Below are 20524 nucleotides of genomic sequence, written 5' to 3'. Positions count from 1 at the left end.
CTACCAGCAGGGTGGGAATTATACCGCGGCCACGCGGCCGCCCTCAGATCAGAAAGCCAGAAACTAAGCTTTTTTTTTTGCACAGGCCTATCTAAAGGGTTAATGGTGCCACCTGGTTATCAACAGTAAAAATTACAAATTTTACCTCTTCCCAACAGGGAAAACCACCAACAATCAAAAATGCATGATTATATGGTGTCATGGCTTTGCAATCAAAAAATGTGGTTATAATGGAAGTCAATGGGGCAAAAACAGCCACGAACAGTAAATGAGGGAGAAAAAGTTAAAATCTGATGCTGCACAAAAACTAACAATCCATCAAAACCAATGTTGTTTCTAATCTTTGACATGTCCAAGACTGTGATAAAAGGTAAAAAAAAATCCAGTCCACAATCACATTTTATATTGAAAATGAGTCATTTTGTGTGTTTTTTTTCCCAAATCGGTGACATCATTTACGAATTTGGCAATTAAAGAGTTAAAATCCTGATTTTTTTTTAAAAAAATTAGTATTTTTGAGCAGGACTGAGGTTGATTAATAGATTTATGCAAAAAAAATTGAAAAAAATATTTATCTGATACATTTTTACAGCAGTTTAAAGTAGTGGCTGTTTTCAGCCACGAACATAACGAAAGGGTAGTAAATTTGCCCACGGTGTACTGTTGAGTTTTTGAAAAATTTCAAAGCATTTTCCCAAAATATGTGTCAAAATAAGATTTGTCACCAAAAATCATATCACATGAAACACAGAGAAAGTTATGGCCAAATTAAGACTCAAAAATACCCCGTAGTGGATGAAAACATCCCCAACAGCACATAAGGGTTATACAATACTGAATATACAGTTAAACATTTTACAAAATACAGGCACCAATATGCCATACTGTAAACAAATACTCTCACAGTATTAGTTAAAGTGAATTTCTGGCAACCATGCTGCCGTCTTTTACCATAAATTTAAGTTTTCTGAAAAAGCTATGATATCAATGTTGTCAGATTGTATTGCTTTCATGACTAGTGCTAAAATTGTTGTAAAAAAGTTGCTGGTCCTCTGAGAGAAATGAGAGATCTCTATTCGTGTGCCTTATTATAACCCAGAAATTACAAATAGTGCATTCAGATAATTTAAATAAATGATAGAAAACTGATGGAAAATATGTTTTTATTTACATAACATGGCTTTCCTTTGATGTAAAGGGATTAGGCAATTAAAAGTTATTTTCCAAGTACTTTTTTTAGGCAGACAAAACTTATAAAGTTTGTGAAGAATCCTCATCTTTTGATGACAGTGTATGCTATTCTTACAAACAGCACTGTGAAATATTCCTATTTTTTTACGTCATGCATCTTAAGACTTCAAATGAAATGCCGAATCAATCTGAGAAGCAGGCACATAATAATTCTATAAATAACATTTCTGCTCAGTTTTGTCTGTGCTTAACAGTACAGATTAAGCCTAAAGTTGAGGTGTGTGAAAGAACCTTGAAGAACAGCTACATGGACTGCGGTTAGCTGTGACGGCCACTCATATCCAGGTATGTTCACTGATCCACATGTAAGAATAAAACACTCAGCACATTCTAACACTGTCTTTGACGGTAATAAATATCATCTATCTTCAGTAATCCAGACATCACAAAGATGATTTTGGCTAATGATGCTGAAAATTCAACTTTAATCACAGGAATAAATGACATTTTAAAATATATTAAAATAGAAAACAGTTTTATTAAATTGTAATATTTCACAATATTAACGTTTTGTTGTTGTATTTTTAATAAAATACATGTAGCCTTGGTGAGCATATAAGAGACAATTAACATTTAAAAATTGAACATTAAAAAATATATATTTAACATAATTAAACATTAAAAAATCTTGTCAATCCCAAACTTTTGAACTGCAGAGTATAAGTGGAACATTCATAAAGTAGAGTGCTTCTGATATGTTTTACGATGATATGTTATGCTGTAATATTGATACCAGTAGCCTGCTATAATTAAAGTGATATTTCCAAACTAAATGGACATTGTTGAATTCTCTTTGCTGATTCAGTGACGACCTCTACTGGTGAAACTTTGAAAACAGACACAGAATGGATGAACCATTTCATTTCTTCACTTGTTGCACCTCTAAAGAGAAAAAATAAAATGATATGTACAGAAATAATGATACAATATGTTGGCTACTGTATAGCTATTCAATAAATATATTGATCAGCAAGCCAAGGCAGAATCTGTGGAGCTAATATAGAAATAAGGGAACATATCACACCCACTGCTGACGTAAACTTGATGCATGTGAAGCTGTGACCAATGACATCGTCAAATCTGTGCTGAAAAGGTTGTCAACAGTAGATGGCGAGTTTGAGGCAGAACAGTAAAGGGCTTTAGCTCATAGTTATGCTCAGCAGCCATTCTGGATCTTCTCTTCTATAAGCAGATGCTGCAAAATAGGCTGAATACAAGATGATGCAAATGGAAAGACAAGAAAAAGGGAAAAAAAGAAGAACTCTAGAAGAGCAACTCAGAAAAGAGCAATAAACTCAAAGGTTTGAATTAGAACGACTGCAGATAGAACAGGATTTAGAGCATTGCTGTCAAACTCAGTTCCTGGAGGGCCACAGCTCTGCAGAGTTAAGATTAACACCTGTTAGAAGCTTCTAGTAATCCTGAAGACCTTTGATAGGGGTTAACAGTTTAGGACCCAAGGAACAGATGTTTGAAAGAAAGGAGTCAGAATTATAAAAAATTGAAGAAAATTTTTCTGAAGATAGTTTGCAGTTTCAAATATCAAATACAGACATTAAAAAGAATACTTGAAAGGACATTTCAGTAATCACACTGGTAACTTAAATAACAAAGTAAAATCTCCAGAGAAGTCCTTCAACTCATTTGATATTTAGAAGGAAAAATATTGATTAATACCTTGATTATAATTACTCATTACATAAACATTGAAGCAGCAGTGGATTCCAATCCAGACCCTTCACCTTGATTAGCTGGATCAGGTGTGTTTAATTAGGACTGGAGCAAAACTGTGTAGAGCTGTGGCCCTCCAGGAGTTTGAGACCAGTGATTTAGAGGTTGCTCGTGCCCTAGTAAAATCATATGATGAAGAATTAAAACAAGAGACAAAGAGTCAGTCAACTATGGTGACCGGGAGGGGACATGTTCGGTTCACTTAGTTTTGTCGTGGCCACAACATATAAACTCATGGGAACATGATATTAAGTCCTGGGAACGTCATAATATCTTGTGGGTATGAGATCTTATGTTGAGGGAACGACATCTGTTTCTTGTGGCCACGAATTAATATGTTGAGGGAACGACATCCGTTTCTCGTGGCTACGAGATTTATAACATGTGGGAACCGAATCTTCACACACGACATGGGCTCTCCTTTTACCCCGGGCATAATTACTTTACTATTTGTTAATTTAAGTTTCTCATAATTTGTTTTTATTTATTGCCTTAAACGGGACTTTATTTGTGACCTGAGTATTTTATTCAAGCCAGCAAATTTCTGACGAAAAAGCCCATTCAACTTAAGAATGCGCTTCAGGTGTCTTTCACTTATAACGTACCCATGTCTTAATGCCAGAGAGCGCATTATATATTTATATGACATTCCTAATTCAAAGTAAAATGTTATTTCATCAGTCATCTCCATCTCCGACTGCTGTATGTGGTTACAGTATTGACCGGTGTGGTTCCCTCAACATAAGGAGAACTACTACATAACTACGTGGCCACGAGAAATATAGTCGTTCTCTCAAAATATGAAGTCGTGGCCACAAGAAAAATATAGCATTCCCTCAACATACGATCTCGAGGCCACGACTTTACATCGCGTGGCTACGAATTGTTATAGATTATATTCCACCCATTTCCTAGACATGAACACTTAACACACACCTCCATCACTACACCCTCACAGCATCATCACCTGGAATAGACCAAGTCTATCCAGGCAGAACACTACACATCATAAGAAGATAAAGATGACAGAGTCCAAAAGTGTCACTTCACTAAAGATCTAGTGTCCATCTTCACACTAACAGATCCAGATAGCTTCACACACATAGGATGGTAAAGCCGATCCCATGATCACGGTCTAACAGAGACACACATAGCATACGCTATCCACAACACACTGCCAACTCATGGGAAAACACTGTAATATACTTATGAATGGCTACAGTCACAAATCAATGATGCAAAGCAGAGACAGACCTGCTATTAAATTTCAAAATGTTAAAACTTTCTGACTGTTATTAGAGTGGTTGGAAAATCAGAGGGCCCCTGATTTCTCAACATACCACTAACAAAAACATCATAAAAACAGACAGATCTGAAGTGTGAGCACTTCAATCAATTACAAAATTTACAATTTAACCCTGTCATCGACTGTGACTTAGCCAGCACAAAAACACACACACACACACACACACACACAAACACACACACACAAAACTGTTGCAGTGAATGATAGATCCTTAGATCTGCATCGGTATTGGTACATAGACATTCCTAATTGTGATTGAATGTTATTATTATTACTGTTATTACAAGATTTATTGATGCGTACCATCGATTTTATTATTTAGGTTACACTGACCTCTTGCTGCATTTCCTTTGAATAATTCAGACCAAGAATATTTAAATTCCATTACCATTTAACATCACAGTGGTAGTGAAGAATTGGATATTTAAATGAGACCACCCTACCTGACCTTGAGAAACACTTGAGACCAGATGTACCATTCGCACTCGCTGACATGAACATGATATTTTATATTGAACATGACATGATTTTATTTTGTTGCATTATATGTTCCTCCCTATGACTTTAAGTTCATAAGTGCTCAATCGTGAAGTGGACATTTAAGATGCTCTTCAGGTGTCTCACACAAAGCAGTGTGAACCAAGGAGAACCCTTTCATCCACTGAGGTCTGCCCAGACAACCGCACCGCTGGAGGTGACAGGACTGGTCAAGAAGGGTCAGATTATCACCATGGGGAAGGTGCCAGAGAAGAAGAAGTTTCTCCATGAAGGAATGACACGTCAACTGAACAAGTCACAAAGGACCAGATTGACTCTACGAACTTTGCTCACATCACAGGATCACAGGAAGAAAACCTGAACGCATTCATCCACCTGCTGGACTCAAGCAACATACACCTGGTGAGACCAGGTGTTCTGCAGGTGAACACAGCCCTTTGAAAGCTTCTAGAGATGCTTACATTGAAAAGACAATTACAACAAACTTTATCAGTGACTCCATAGGGACTCATTTGAATTAGACCCACGGAGTCAAGGAGGCAAAACTGTAAGAATTGAGGAATTAGGAGATGCCGTGCAGTCTGGTTGAAGAGCGACAAAGGACCTCTCTGGAAATTAACATTTGAACTCACCCTCGTGCACATCGAGACGAAAGTCTCACCCCCGAGTCATCCTAATCTACATCTCTTTCCCTCATCCCCCCCTCTCCTTCTCCCCATGCGAAGATCACCAAAAACTCACCCAAGAATACATGGTTTAATGTGAATGATGGTCCCTAGACAAATGTTCTCCTAGGTGTAACCTCTGAATGTAAATTTCCATGTTTCCATGTGAAAGAGGTCTGTCATAATGGAATGCAGCAGGGGGTTCGAGGCCTTCTGTTAATCAGATGAGCCCATGATGTTGAAGGACCTCAAAGAATTCAGCATCATGTATTTTTATGTTGGGTTCGCATCTCTTCTCTTTATTCCAGAGCATTTGATGTTTTGTACTGATTATCTTTGAATTGATTATGAAATTGGCATGATACATTTACCTGACATAATAAATTGTTACATTTGATTATTCTAACCGACTTTGGCATTATTTTCATTAAAAGGAATAGTCAAACATTTGCTCACATTTAATGATGCACAGATATCATTAAAACCTTTTCATTTATGGAGTCAGATGAAATAACGAGAGAATACATATTCAAATGTATTGCATTTAATCAAAAAATACTTTGCCTCGAGAAAAGGACAGTAACACGTAAAGACCTTCCACGCTGTTCGGATGCCGGTTTTGGGCCGATCGAGCGCGAGCCCTACAGAACTGACTGCATTATACGGTTTCCTGTGGTCTAATGTGTTACTTCCTAATTCAACTATTGTGCGAGACTCGTCTCTTTTCTCATACTCGCTGTAATGGAGTTGTTCATCTTCATTGCTCTTCAGCTTCTTATGGAGGTTCAGTCTTACAGTAAGTGATCTTTGTCATTTAATGTTAATTTAACACTGAATGTCCACATCTGTAGTGAAAAAACATTTGTCTAAAATACAGAATTTAAGCATGTGTGATCAGTACGTTTGTGTTTTAGTAGAGCACAGCAGACACATGAACCTACAACCTTAAAGCAGTTTTACTTTAGCTATGCCATTAAAATTCATGAAAATGATTGCAATAACCTGATTAATCCATTAATTAGAATTATGAGTCATGCAAACACCTTATTTGGTGTACAAGAGAATTAATTTACATCTGCACATATAAAAGTTATTCTTGGAGCTACTGCATTTATGCTGATAAAAGCTATCAGAATCAGAGGAATGCTTTTTTGAAGTGCATGAAAAAGAGACTTTCTTTTCCTTTCTTTTTTTGCCAAACATTAATAAAATAAAATGGACTTAAAGACCCCCTTTGATGAAAATCAAGTTTTTAATGTTGTTCATGTCTATGTGGTGTTTTTAATATACTTAAAGCCAAACCATGTGCAAATTCATCAGTCAACATCATTGCTGAGTATTTTCTGCTTAAAACTGCATGTGTATCATTTGAATAACTGCAAAATGTGTATCAAAGACAGTCTCAAAAACACAGTTAGAAACCACCCGTTTCCTACCGTCACAAATGTAATGAATCCTGTCAACGTGCAGTGTTGGGCTTTACCTGTCTTTTCTATCATGCTCAGTTTGGCATTTTAACACAGTGAGCACAAAATCACCTTTAAGAAGGGACAGGAAAAAGAGTGTACATGTAGCAATATAGTGGGTGAATTATGAATATGATGTAGGCTATGTTATGATGAACTCTTTCTCCACTGGCGTTCTGAGTTCAAAGCATTTCTAATGACACTGATGGTTAGTCTGTCTGACTCTGAGATGGTGAGTGTAACATTTGCATCACATTATTAGCTGTTAAATAATGTAGTCAAGCCAAAGGCTAATCATCCCTAGTGAAAAAAAATATATATATATACAAATTTATTTGAAATACATTTATTTTATGCCAAGTACAAATACATTTATGTATGTACTTAATATACTACGCTGCATACCCTGCAATTCAACTTTTGGTATACTAAATTTGTATACTTAAAGTCTGCTAAATTGATGCAACTATTTCTGTAGCTACTTAATGCACTTTAGTTATCCGGAAATAGTATGAGGTTCAAATAAAGATATACTTATTGGAAAGAGAAAAATGTCCAGGGTGCTCAAGGAGTTCAAAAAAGTTTTTGAATGTGCTCTTTGGGGTCGGGAATTCAATGAAATGTAGTTGAAGGAAATCCAAGGCACTCTTCTTTAGAAATTTATAAAAAGCCTTTATTTGACTGGCTATTTCATAATAGAAAATTTAAAATACATGGGGGAAAAACCAACCCACGCGTAGCGGCACAAACGGCCTTCTTCAGGGTATACTTTCCAATCAAACAATTTCCTCTTTTATAGGTGCTAATTAGAAACACCTGAATGACAAATTACATGCACATTATACAGAGAAGGTCCAGGAGGTTACATTGCAAATTGAATCAAAGAGAAAAACAAACAAAAAAACAACAACAAAACAAAACAAACAAAAAAACACATATATATGTGTTTTTTTTAATAATGTTTATAATTTTTAAATAGTTTTTTTAAAAACACATATATATGTGTTTTTTTTTTTTTTTAACTAATAATGATATTAAAACATATTTTAGGCTTAATATTAAGAAATGTGCATTGTCAAAAAAAAACCCACTCCAAATAAAGTTTAATCACAATATTTATTTCAGGAAGTCTCAAGCGATATGTCAGTAAATATGTTAATGGGTTTGTAGTAAACTCAGTATGAATGAATTTATTTTAAATACATTTTGGAACAGGTTTTTTTTTTTTTTAACTAGGGATTTCAATTAGCCTGCTGTTATATGTCCAACATTGTAGAGAGCGATACATAAAACGCAGTACCATTCTGATACATTGTCTTGTAGACAACCCTGTAAATTCTTCTTCTGAAGTTTCTGTTTCAAACATATATGGCTGAATTAAACCAATATTTCCACTGTGTCGCGTTTAAGTTGACAGAGTGGATCAGGTAGCCTAAGCTGGTGTGATTGAGCGGAGGCGGGGCTAATTTGCATATTTATGGATATGCTTAAATTAAATTAAGCAAGGGTGTAAAGTTAAATTTTAAGGGCTGAAGAAAAGATGTCATTTTGATTATCTAAGATGAGTTTTAAGGGATACAATTATTGACTAGCCTGGATGCCAGCCGAACATAGCCCAGCCCACAACATTTTTAGGTCAGGAAGTTCACATTCTGACTAGAATCTGAGTATGACGACATCAGGCTAGTTATTGACTGTATGACTCTAAATTAGTAAACAAATACCTTCATGGGCTGGCCTACATTTTCCATTTATTGTGTAGTTGGCTGTTGCTGCAAGGACATTTATAAATTTCAATTTGTTTAAAAGTTTCACCAAAACATGGACCATGATTGGAAAATGATGCATGGAAAAGTGGTCAGTGAGAAGATGTAATGTAGGGATTGATCTATTTTTGTTATTTCAGAAGCTCCTGCTGTAAAAGTATCTCCAGATGTCCTAAGAGAGTCCAGCTCAGTGAAGATGATCTGTGAGACGCCAGCAGATGTTACAGCGAAACAGTGTTATTTCTACAGAAACAGTGAACAGAAGAATATAAAAGTCAGTTGGAAGTGTAAACTCGATCTCACTGGTGCTGAAGTGCTCAGATGGGCAGATGTAAAATCTCCTGCATCAGTCGACATTTACTGCTTCTACACAATAACTGAGCACGGGATTGAGAAACCATCATCTCATTCTCCTGCTGCTACAGTGACGGTTCTAGGTGAGAGATTTCACTGATGTTCTTCTGCGTTACAAACTGTTATTACAATGTTTTTAATAAATCTGGATTATTTCACTTTAGGTTCACTTCAGAAACCCATCATCAATGTTAGTGACAATGGTGTCCAGATCAACATAGCCTGTGAAATACCATCTTCAGTCAGAGCTGATTTCACCTGTAGTCTCTCCACTGAGGGTGTTCTTCTGCACAGAAGTGTCTCTCACATTCAGAAGAGTCAGTTTGGAGAATATCATTGTGTATTTTATTTAACTCGTAGTGAACTCTTCACACGATCAGTGAACAGCAGAAATCTGAGCTGTGATTATTACATCAACACTGAACCTGAGATCAGATCACCGCGCAGTGACACTTTTTACTGTAATCATTTTTTAACTTATGAGCACTTTTAATCAGAGACACCTGTAGAATTCTTAAGCCAGTTTGATTTACGTAGGTCATTTGAACATGAAAGTTTGATCAATAAAAGAAAAAGTCAGTATTTACAACAAATAAAAACATTTGAGAAAAGTTGAATGGTATTGTGTATTACATTCATGGCACTTCTTGATGGATAATATTTACAACCACCCTTTACAACACTGAAAGGTCAAATACACTAAATGTATTGATCGGTATTGGTCTATGAAGTCAGAAACAACATATTGAGCTGATTCTAGCAGTTGTGGGATGCTGTAAGATAGTGAGTCAGACAGAGATCTGTGAAATCTTCTTACACTGAATAACTTGTAGGTTCTTCTCAGACAAACGCTTAACCAGTGTGACTTCAGCAAGTGAACTGATATATTTAGGCAGGAAGGAAGAGTCGCTTCAGCTGATCATGTCAGAGAGCTCGACATCATCTGACACATCTATAGACAGAAGCTTGTTTCTGCACATCTAATATGATGGTGAGAGGAGAAACAGCAAGCAAATTATTTCATATTTTAAAAGTTTCTTTGTAAGTTTTTATTGGGCCATTCCAGTTCTGCAGCACTTCTTGAACTCTTTTTATTAATACACAAATTAATACATTTGAAGTAGAAGTTTTTCAATTTAAGTATCTTTCAGAAATATGCTCTGATCTGGTTAAGCTCATCATATTGACATTGACATTATGACTGGATAAATTATGATTTTTTTACACATGCAAATAAAGAATCATTGCACAGTGAGTGATTGACAGTCAGTTTAAAACAACTTTTGAAGTGTTGACATTATCATACAAAAGGGACCATCAAAATAAAGTGTTAGCGATTTTTGTATTTTGTCAAACCAACTAATACCACAAGAAATCACAGAAAATAATGCAAATGCTGATGTTTGTGCTGTATAGAGCTCCAAAATGATGTAACTTTCTGAAGGACGATGTCATTAAAGAACTGCTTTTTAATACTTCTAAAAGTCTAAAATGACAAAAGACTAACATGATGAAATTTAAAGACTTTCAGAAGTGCTTCTGTCTGAGATCTCTAGATGAATACATTTCAATTTTTCTTTCTTCTTCATTAGGTCTTCCTCAGGCCAAGTTAACAGCATCTGCTTCAGTTATTAAGGAAACAGACACAATTCAGCTGAGCTGTGAGAATACTGAAGATCTGAAGATGGAGATGTGTGTCTTTAACATAAATGGAAGTGAAAGTAACTCAGAACAGAGCTCATCATGTCAGCTCTCACTCACTGGATCTCAGATCAGTATTTGGTCAGAAGGTCAGAGTTCATCTGTGAGAATAACCTGCTTCTACACTGTGGAGAAGTCACAAGTTCTCGTACCATCTCCTCACTCCGATCCAGTGACAATAACAATCCAGAGTGAGTCTTTAGATATTTATGTATTTATAATCTGTTTAAAAAGTCATTTCTATATAAAACAAACAAACACTAAAATCCTATAAATACATCTATCCACTGTGATTTACTGTACTTAAGCTCATTATTCAGCTTTATGAATCTATGATAATGGGCTGTTTACTCTTAATGTTTCTCTGTACAGCAGGGTTATTGAAAACAAAATTAGTGTCAGTTTACAATATACAATAATCAACTCATTGTCTCATTTGGTTCAGTAATATCCTCATTAGATATAAACCTGTACAAGACCTGTAGGCCTACATATTACATGGTATGAAAAGTTATAGGGTCTGTACCATCAACCACAAAGACTATCTTGACATTTGCTTTTAAAGTTAAATATTGCAATTACTCCCTGTAATACTGGTAAACTGTCTTTACAGTTTCAACGCCAGCTACCACTGCACATGTGACAACAACCATGAAACCCTGTGAGTAATTGACTTTGAAAAATCAAAAATATATATATAGGGGAGCGCGGGGCACAACCAAACGCGGGGCTAGTTGTAACACGCTTGTTTTAAATACTTCCGCACATGCTTGGATGATGAAACTTTGTGTATTTACTAGTTGCCATATCAACACTATATAGAAAAAAAAAATCCGCCAAAAATTTTTTTTTTGTGGAAGATATCCATAGACATTTATTAAACCATTGCAAAAGTAAATTTCTTACTTAAGTTAATTTTTCATCTCTATTTTTTGTGTTTATTTAAAATAAGACAAATCTGATATTATTTGAATCTCTAAGATGTTATTTAACAGTTGAGATAGTTCTTTAATGCTTCGCTAACTATAGACACTAGCAGGGTTTAAACCCCAGTTGTGCAGGCGGGGGCATGTTGTAACACTGCGTTACAATGTGCCCCTATTAGAAATATGCTATTATATTCTATACTTTTATTAATTTTATTGAGAAAACGTGAGAAAAAAGTGAATAAAGACTGAGAGTCAATGTTCAGAAATGACTAATTATTTATTTGTTTTGAACTATGTTGTATAGCTGTGTTTTCATGTGTTCGTAGTCAAAACTCAAAAATGAGTTTATATTTAATTATTAAAAATTGACATTATTTTATATGAAAAAGTTTTTTAATTGTATTTTATTTAGAAAATATTTTAGTTTGTTTTGTATATTGTTTTTATTAGATCAGATAACATTTTAAGCTGTCATATCATGTCATGTTACAATGTGCCCCTCACATGTTACAATGTACCCCGCCTATGGGGCATGTTGTCACATTTCACTTCCATTCTTTCGGGGTATTTTTAAGAAAAAAGTATAAACTGTATTAATAAAACAAAAACACATAATTGTAGTAGACATGTGGGAAATTAATGTGGGAAAAAATAAATACTCTGAACCATAAGTAGATTTACACAAACTGAGAAAGTCAAAAAGCGTTACTTTGTGCCCCGCTCTCCCCTAATATATATTCTTATCACACCATGAATGACGTGATACACTGTAAAAAAAATTCCGTAGTTTTTACGGAAAAAAACTGGCAGCTGGGGTTACCAGAACAATTCCGTAAAATATACAACAAAACAGTAATTGCTTTTACCGAATAACATGTACATTTTACAGTTTAAACCAGCATATAACACACTGGAGTTCTGTTATATTTACTGGTTTAAACTGTAAAATGTACGTGCTATTCTGAACAACATGTCAATTTTACAGTATAATCCAGTAAATATAACAGTAATTTCAGTAATATGATATAAAGTTAATTTACCGTCCTATTGAAGTATTAATATCTGTTTTGTACACTGATAACCACCAATCACAGCAGTGATGAGAGTCACATGATCAATCAAAGCTCATCACAAGCAGTTCTTCCACAAGAAAGTTAATACTAATATATATAGAAGCTGCACAGTGTCATTCACACAAACATTAAACACCATCATGGTAACACATGAAATTTTAAAAATGCAATAAACATTAATTTAACAACATTAAATGTAACATAAACCCCTAATGTACATAACTGATTAGAAAAAACGAAGAAAACTATGAAGAAACAAACATAGTTATTTCAACAAAAATAGATCAAATGTGAAGTGTCACAGGGAATTGTGGGAATGTCAATTTACGGTTTTTCACTGTAAATTATACAATGAGTTGTTTTTTCACTTTCAAAAACTGTAAATTTAACGGTATGTTACAGTAAAATTACATTAAATGTACCGTTAGATCTATCACAGTTATTTACCGTATATAGTACAGAAACTTTCTGTTAACCAATTAACAGTTTTTCACTGTAGCATTTTTACAGTCTTTTACCGTTAAAATTACGATCATTTTTTACAGTGTAGGCCTAATTTGTATATTTGCAGCTGATTAGTTACTAATAACACTTTGTCTAGTCATTCTGAATTAAAAGAAGAATTGAAATGTCAAAAGTGATTCCCCTTGCAATATACAGGAAGTTATTTTTATATTTGTAGACTTACTTTCCACATCAAACCGGCCAACCAGCACAACAAAGGAAACCACAAGTAAGTTCACCCACTCTTCCTCATTGGTAAAATCACTATATGTTGGATTAAAAAAAAAAAAATCTGGGATCAATTTACTCAACTTGGCTAAACTCTGCACAGGTGAAGATTCCAAACATTGAGCAGTTTGAAAGTTCTCAACTTACTTTGATCATGCTGGTTTTCTCAGTGTTCAATTATGAATTGCAGTTTTCCCCTAAACATTAAAGTTCAATAATGCATCTACATTTTGTGTCATTGTTTTTTTCAGTTTCCATGGCAACATCTCCTTTGCCTGTTAACATAAGCATGTCAGAACCACTGATCTCAGAACCCAGTACCTGGATGCCAAGTAAGTAAACAAATTACTCAATGTCACATGACTCAAGATGAGACTGTGTGGCTTATAAGCTGAGCTGGACTCTCTTCTGAGGCATCATAATTTTTTGGGATTGGTCTTTATATTTCAATTGTTTTCAAATCATAGTTACTGCTATAACTTTTAATTTAAATATTTATGCCAATCTTTGTTAAGACAGTTTTCATTTTAAATACACCCATGATGTACAGTATGTTCTCACTGCAGTTTCAACAGAAACGTCCACTCAAAAAGCCACAAATGGAAACTCGAAAACATGTGAGCATAGTTTAGTGTTCAATTAAAACACGTATAACATTACAATTCTTTCATAGTGTGTTAACTCATATAGCTCATTATTTTGCAATGTATTTTCAGCAGTAATGGCTGCCATTTCCACTTCTGAAACCCCAACATCCACCAGAACTGGTAACTTTTATAAATATCAGTAGAATGCCATATAAGGACAATTCTTCTTTTTTCCAGTGACTTCATCGAACACTGTAAAGGCCCATTCACACTGTACACCAAAAAATGGCGAATTTTTTATTTTTCGGATCAGTGTGTTACTCCTTTTGGAGTCTGCTGCTGTGACGCCATTGGTCAGCTCTCGTTTTTGCAGATTTAACATATTGAATCGGTGTTTGTCGAATAGTGGAATGTCTAATAAGTGAAGTCTTTAATCTGGTGATTGTTGGCATTGGTCAGTGTCTTTCTGTGCGGTGTGACTTAACACTGCTGTGTATAATCATCACGCTTTGGTCAAATGTGATTTCATTTGAGGTCTTTTCTGATGCAGATGCTCCTAATGTTCACACTACAACAGATCAAACTAACAGTCCAACCCCAACACAGCATCCACAGAGCAAAAGTAAAACAAATCTTTATACATTTTCTCAATTTTTTGTGTATCACAATAATATATGAAAATATATTACATAATATATGTGTGTGTGTGTGTGTGTACTACTGTGTATAATTATTTTGTATATAAATACACACATGTGCATGTATATATTTATATATATGTATATATAAGAAATATGAGTTATATATATACAGTACATGCAAAAATTTCTTAAATATATACATGCATATGCTTTTATTTTAAAAATAATTATACACACATATATTACACTGTAAAAAATTTCTAGCCTCTCCAAGTCAAAATTTTCTAGTGACTGATCACATCTTTTTAAATTGGCCCAAGTGCAATTCTTGTTGCAATAGTCTGTTAACATTGACTCGATGAGAAATAATACGTCAGACTAATTGAAAATTTTAGATGTAACCAGTCACTAGAAAATTTTGACTTGGGGATGTATTTTTTTTTTACAGTGTATGTAAACACAAACTTTTATTTTGGATGCGATTAATTGCGATTAATCGTTGCCCAGCACTAAAAACAACCAAATTAAACTTTACCATAATGCATATACATATTTATTAAAGTGTTGGTTTTGTTTAGTCACAGGCTTATTGATTATAGTTCTGGTTTCCACTGGTGTTGGTGTCATTTTTTCTGGATTCATCTACCCATGCTGGTTTGCATGTAAGTAAAGTTATCATTACATATATTCTTTGTTTGTTCTGTATGAACTGGGTTTTATGTTGTTCAATATAGAATTTATCATGCAAGCTAAAACTGAACATATAATGCCCATTGTTTTGTAGGTAAAAAAAGAAGACAACAGTGAGTTTTTTCATGCATTCAATTCAGTAGTCTGAATTATGACAGAGCTTGTTCATGAAGGTTAAAACATTTGTTATTTAAAGTGATATGACTATTTAATGCAGACTACTGCATTGCATGAAATCTTTTGTCTGTGATACAATGTCTACAATGTCTATATTTTTTGTAATCTAGGAACTATAAGCGTAAATGTTTAGCACCTTATCTGATTTATGTATGAAAAGATGCCATAAAGATCCATATTTGATTCTTAGCAATAAAATGAGATCAATTACATCAGATGTACCCAATCAAGGAACTGGTATGGTGAGTATCTGTGCATTTACAATCTTTAAAATCACAAGGTAATAAATATTTATAATGTCATGATGAGTAAGAATGGCTGAACCTTAACATAGACATGACTTTAATTATTCTTAATGTCTTTTAGACTTCTGGCCCTGCTGAGACATATTCTCTGATCATTTCTGTACCAGCCACATCTCAGCCCATCTCTGTAGGTGAGAGAACATCGTTCTCAGTTGATGATCGCAGATAACGTGAAACAAGAACAATGAATAAACCTGCTAAGTCAAAAACACGATATATAGACCATAGCTTCTCAGAAACTAGTATCACTTCCTCTTTCAAGTCTTCAGCATTATTAGCCACATCTTTTCTTAAAGCTGCAGTCCGCAACCTTTGGCGCTTTAGCGGTTAATAAACAGAAGATGCATCTTGTAGCCGGAGCTACTTCTCTCTGTTTATGTCTATGATGAGTCACGCATGGGTAAGACCTCTAAAATAGTGAGAATATAAAGACTTATTATAGGTGTACATTCGTGATAAGACAAAAACACGGTTTGGAAAATGGATTCATGATGTACTCGCTTAGTTATTATATACATTTTGTACATTTTGAACACAAAAAAAGTGAAGGACTGCAGCTTTAAAGGAACAGTTCATGACAAAATGAAAATCATTTACTCACTTTCCTACTGTTTCAAACCCATAAGTCTTTCTTTCTTCTGTGGAACACAAAATGAGCTTTTTGCAGAATGTTTACACTGCCTATACAGTAAAATCAGCACTTTTAAAGGGCTGTCGAGCTTCTATAACTCTTTCAGTCTAAGAACATATTCCCTTTCAGGATACATTTACAGTACAGCAATGTGCTAAAAACTAAAAGGTTTTTCCTTTGTGTTTTTCGTGTACAGATGACAACATTGTCAAAACGATCCTGTTCACACGGATCCGCGAAAAAGGACTAAAAACGCTGTATTATGCTGCCAGGCCAGTAGTTGGCAATGTCACTTTGTAACACTATGAGCCCATCTATAGACTGAACGCGTAATAGGCTACACATGCGCATGACATCACTGTTTTCACAAAATTGCATTTTTACACATAGACAGTAACGGTAACATTTTCAAAAACTTGCCCTTTGAAATCCATTTTCAAAAGTTTGGGTTTTCAGAACATGACCCCAACCCCTAAACCCCCAAAACATGTTCTGTATAAAATGAATGGCCAAAATGCATGTAAACGGCTCCTTAATGTGCCCCAAAAACCTCTTATTTCAAGACAAGAAAAAAGCTTTACAATTTTCAAAAATCCTAAAGGGGGTTTACTATATGTCATGTCATATAAATAAAGTTTGAAAAAATCTTGGGCTTATGTTAACCAAAGACCTTATTTCAGGGATTTAACAAAAAAAAAACTATAAAAAAAACAAAAAAACATTGATCTTCATTTCCGGGTTTTGGCAACAAAAATACATCACCCGTGCAGCACTTGTGTAGCTCTCACAGCTATTTTGTAAATGCACTCATTCCATCATGGTGCATCATGTTTGGTATCAAGACATGCATTGTGTTTAGTGTCACTGACGTCAAAGCGCGATGTATCTTCACACACCACGTTTGAAGCTTTAGGAGAAGCCATTTCACATTTATCCTCTTGTTTGGATATTGACTCTGTTTGACCCTCTTCATCATGCTGTTCTTCCAAAGGCCTCGAACACCCAGAGTCCCATCAGGACAGCACACCAGATCCCACAGCAACTGACTCTTTCATTATGTCTGAGAATTCAATTTACCAGCCCTCAGGTAATAAAATGTTTCTTTCATTAAAGTGGTCATATCATGATGAATCAAATCATTCTCGGTCTTTACTATAAAAACAAACTCAAAACTTTCTCACTTGTCCAAAAACAGCATTTTTGATGCTCACATAAGCATTGAGAAACTTGGCCCACTCTCTCAAAATGAGCTCAAGCTCATACGGAAGAAGTGGGACAAATATTAAATTCATCACAACAGTGATGCACACAATGAGTCTGAGAAGAGATACTGCTGTGCAAAGTGTCAAAGCTTAAAATACATTAAAGCTTTATGACAAAGAGCTTGTTCATGAAGGTCAGCATGTTCTTTAAAGTGATATGATGATTCTGCATTGCATTACAGAATACAATACTCAACAGAAAGAGGGAAATACAGAGGAAAATGAGGTATGTGTAAACACACTGTCACACACCAAACCCACACAAACAACAGAGACGTCCATCATGAACTGAATGCCAAGACATTTATCATGTGTTTCTTTTCTATCTTTCTGTTTTATTCCTTAAGAATGTTTACCACCTGTACTGCACAATCCCTGACAAACCAGTTCATTCAAACGCAGGAGATCAAGTCTACAGTTTGGTGAATCACTGATGAGTCTCTGTTGTTTCATTATGTACAGTATATCCATTATAAAGTATATTATCTTTACTTGCAGAAAAAATGGTGCTCACTTTCGTTATTCAGTGTTTAGTGTGGAACCACTTCTAATATTGATCTTAAAATATTAAACATAGCCTATTAATGCAATTTATTGTTTAACCATTCCTCTGTCTAAAATGATTTAATGGGCGGCTCCTTTAAGGCTTGTCAGTAAACTGTCACGGTTAGCTAACGTCAGCAGCCCCTTCGCTATTGCTTTGAAAACATTATCCATATAAAACCATCATATACAGAAGAAATTGTTTACTTACAGTTTGGGATGTAGCTGCTGTCAGATCCAATCCGGCATCGTTAATCTTTTTTTACAGTCTATGCATCCAAAATAGTTGAAAGTTCATATTTCAACAAAAGTTTTAGCGTGAACTCTCCATTATACTGAGCCTTCATTTAAAAAACGCAGTAAAATGCTCTGAACAAATATATAATTCTTCGACGCGATCCAGTAGGCTACGCCAATAAAAATAAACTATCCACTTGTTCCTGTGGAAGGTGTCCTTCTGAAGTCTGTACAGAAACGCAAATGCTGTTTAAACAGTTTAAGCAATGCTCTTTTACTCGTCCATGGAGTACATCTTGTGAGTTATTATAAATGGCTTCTATTTTCTTTTGACACGCGACGTTTGTGTCTGAAGACAGGTGTCAATCAATTAGAGAGTAAGCACCAGTGGGCGGGGCCTATGGTCCGATGATGTAAACCGATTCGTTGATGTTTTGCAGTCATTTGCAAATGTATTCGCCCATGTGACGCCACATGCCACAATATCCTAATTAAATTGGCGCTTTAGGCTATGAAACTTGCAGGATGTTTTCATGACACAAAGACCAAAGATATGTCAAAAGATCAAATTTGATGTAATCTTGTCATGTCATCTTGACCCTTTAACTGTAAAATACTGTCAAATTTATGGGTTTTGGAAATAAAAACAATGAATTATCATATATAATCATGAATTATATGTATTTATTGTGAACAATAAAAGGACAAGTCCCTGCATGACACCTGGGCTATATTTTATAGGCCTATTTGCTTATTTTTACTTTGAATAATGTACATTTAAGATGTTTTGTGATACATTTTAAGTTATTTAGTTAATGTTTATTGCATTGTTTTAGTGTCTTTGTGTGTATGACCCTGTGCACCATTTAAATATGAGTATTGTCTGGACAGGCTACTCTGATTCATCATGTGACTTTCTGTTTTACCATCTGTACTATCATAGTGGTTATCAGTACATTTATCATTACAAAATAAAATCTGATTTTGGTTATTCAAGTCAATTGGTATACTAACATTATACAATATTGAATATACAGTTAAACATTTTAGAAAAAACAGGCACCAATATGCCATACTGTAAACAAATACTCTCACAGTATTAATTAAAGTGAATTTCCGGCAACCATGCTGCCGCCTTTTACCATAAATTTAAGTTTTTTGAAAAAGCTATGATATCAATGTTAGATTTTATTGCTTTCATGACTAGTGCTAAAATTGTTGTAAAAAAAAGTTGCTGGTCCTCTAAGAGAAATGAGAAATCTCTGCCTTATTGTAACCCAGAAATTACAAATAGTGCATTCAGATTATTTAAATAAATGATAGAAAAATGATGGAAAATATGTTTTTATTTACATAACATGGCTTTCCTTTGATGTAAAGGGATTAGGCAATTAAAAGTTATTTTCCAAGTACTTTTTTTAGGCAGACAAAACTTAAAAAGTTTGTGAAGAATCCACATCTCATCTTTTGATGACAGTGTATCCTATTCTTACAAACAGCACTGTGAAATATTCCTATTTTTTTACGTCATGCATCTTAAGACTTCAAATGAAATGCCGAATCAATCTGAGAAGCAGGCACATAATAATTCTATAAATAACATTTCTGCTCAGTTTTGTCTGTGCTTAACAGTACAGATTAAGCCTAAAGTTGAGGTGTGTGAAAGAACCTTGAAGAACAGCTACATGGACTGCGGTTAGCTGTGACGGCCACTCATATCCAGGTATGTTCACTGATCCACATGTAAGAATAAAACACTCAGCACATTCTAACACTGTCTTTGACGGTAATAAATATCATCTATCTTCAGTAATCCAGACATCACAAAGATGATTTTGTCACTGAAGACTGGAGTAATGATGCTGAAAAATCAGCTTTTATCACAGGAATAAATTACAAATTAGAAAACAGTTATATTAAATCGTAATATTTCACAATATTACTGTTTTGTTGTTGTTGTTGTATTTTTAATCAAATAA

General features: G+C 34.7%; 2 protein-coding genes across 2 annotated transcripts; both read left to right on the top strand.

Moving 5' to 3' along the window:
- Positions 1–6136: 6136 nt before the first annotated feature.
- LOC311074585 (uncharacterized protein) lies at positions 6137–10933 on the top strand (the record flags this gene model as incomplete). Its single annotated transcript, XM_084101291.1, has 5 exons — positions 6137–6247; positions 8824–9120; positions 9202–9498; positions 10630–10698; positions 10809–10933. Exons 1-5 carry the CDS (start codon positions 6193–6195, stop codon positions 10931–10933), a joined length of 843 nt encoding a protein of 280 aa, XP_083957417.1. The 5' UTR covers positions 6137–6192.
- A 431-nt stretch (positions 10934–11364) lies between these two features.
- Positions 11365–19402, top strand: LOC311074452 (uncharacterized protein). The gene is made up of 13 exons (XM_084101064.1): positions 11365–11399; positions 13423–13473; positions 13724–13804; positions 14039–14089; positions 14189–14239; positions 14610–14681; positions 15279–15362; positions 15485–15503; positions 15758–15809; positions 15934–16003; positions 17495–17590; positions 17948–17991; positions 18113–19402. Exons 1-13 carry the CDS (start codon positions 11390–11392, stop codon positions 18197–18199), a joined length of 768 nt encoding a protein of 255 aa, XP_083957190.1. The 5' UTR covers positions 11365–11389; the 3' UTR covers positions 18200–19402.
- The last annotated feature ends 1122 nt before the right edge of the window (positions 19403–20524 follow it).

Source organism: Abramis brama (genome assembly GCF_963993115.1).
Source record: "Abramis brama genome assembly, chromosome: 23".
NCBI classification, from domain to species: Eukaryota; Metazoa; Chordata; class Actinopteri; order Cypriniformes; family Leuciscidae; genus Abramis; species Abramis brama.
This window is presented reverse-complemented; position numbering and strand designations above follow the sequence as displayed.

Coding starts and splice junctions, on each gene's coding strand:
- LOC311074452 (XM_084101064.1), top strand. Junction 13,474..13,723: donor CACAACAAAGGAAACCACAA/GTAAGTTCACCC, acceptor TGTTTTTTTCAG/TTTCCATGGCAACATCTCCT. Junction 15,810..15,933: donor CCAATCAAGGAACTGGTATG/GTGAGTATCTGT, acceptor AATGTCTTTTAG/ACTTCTGGCCCTGCTGAGAC.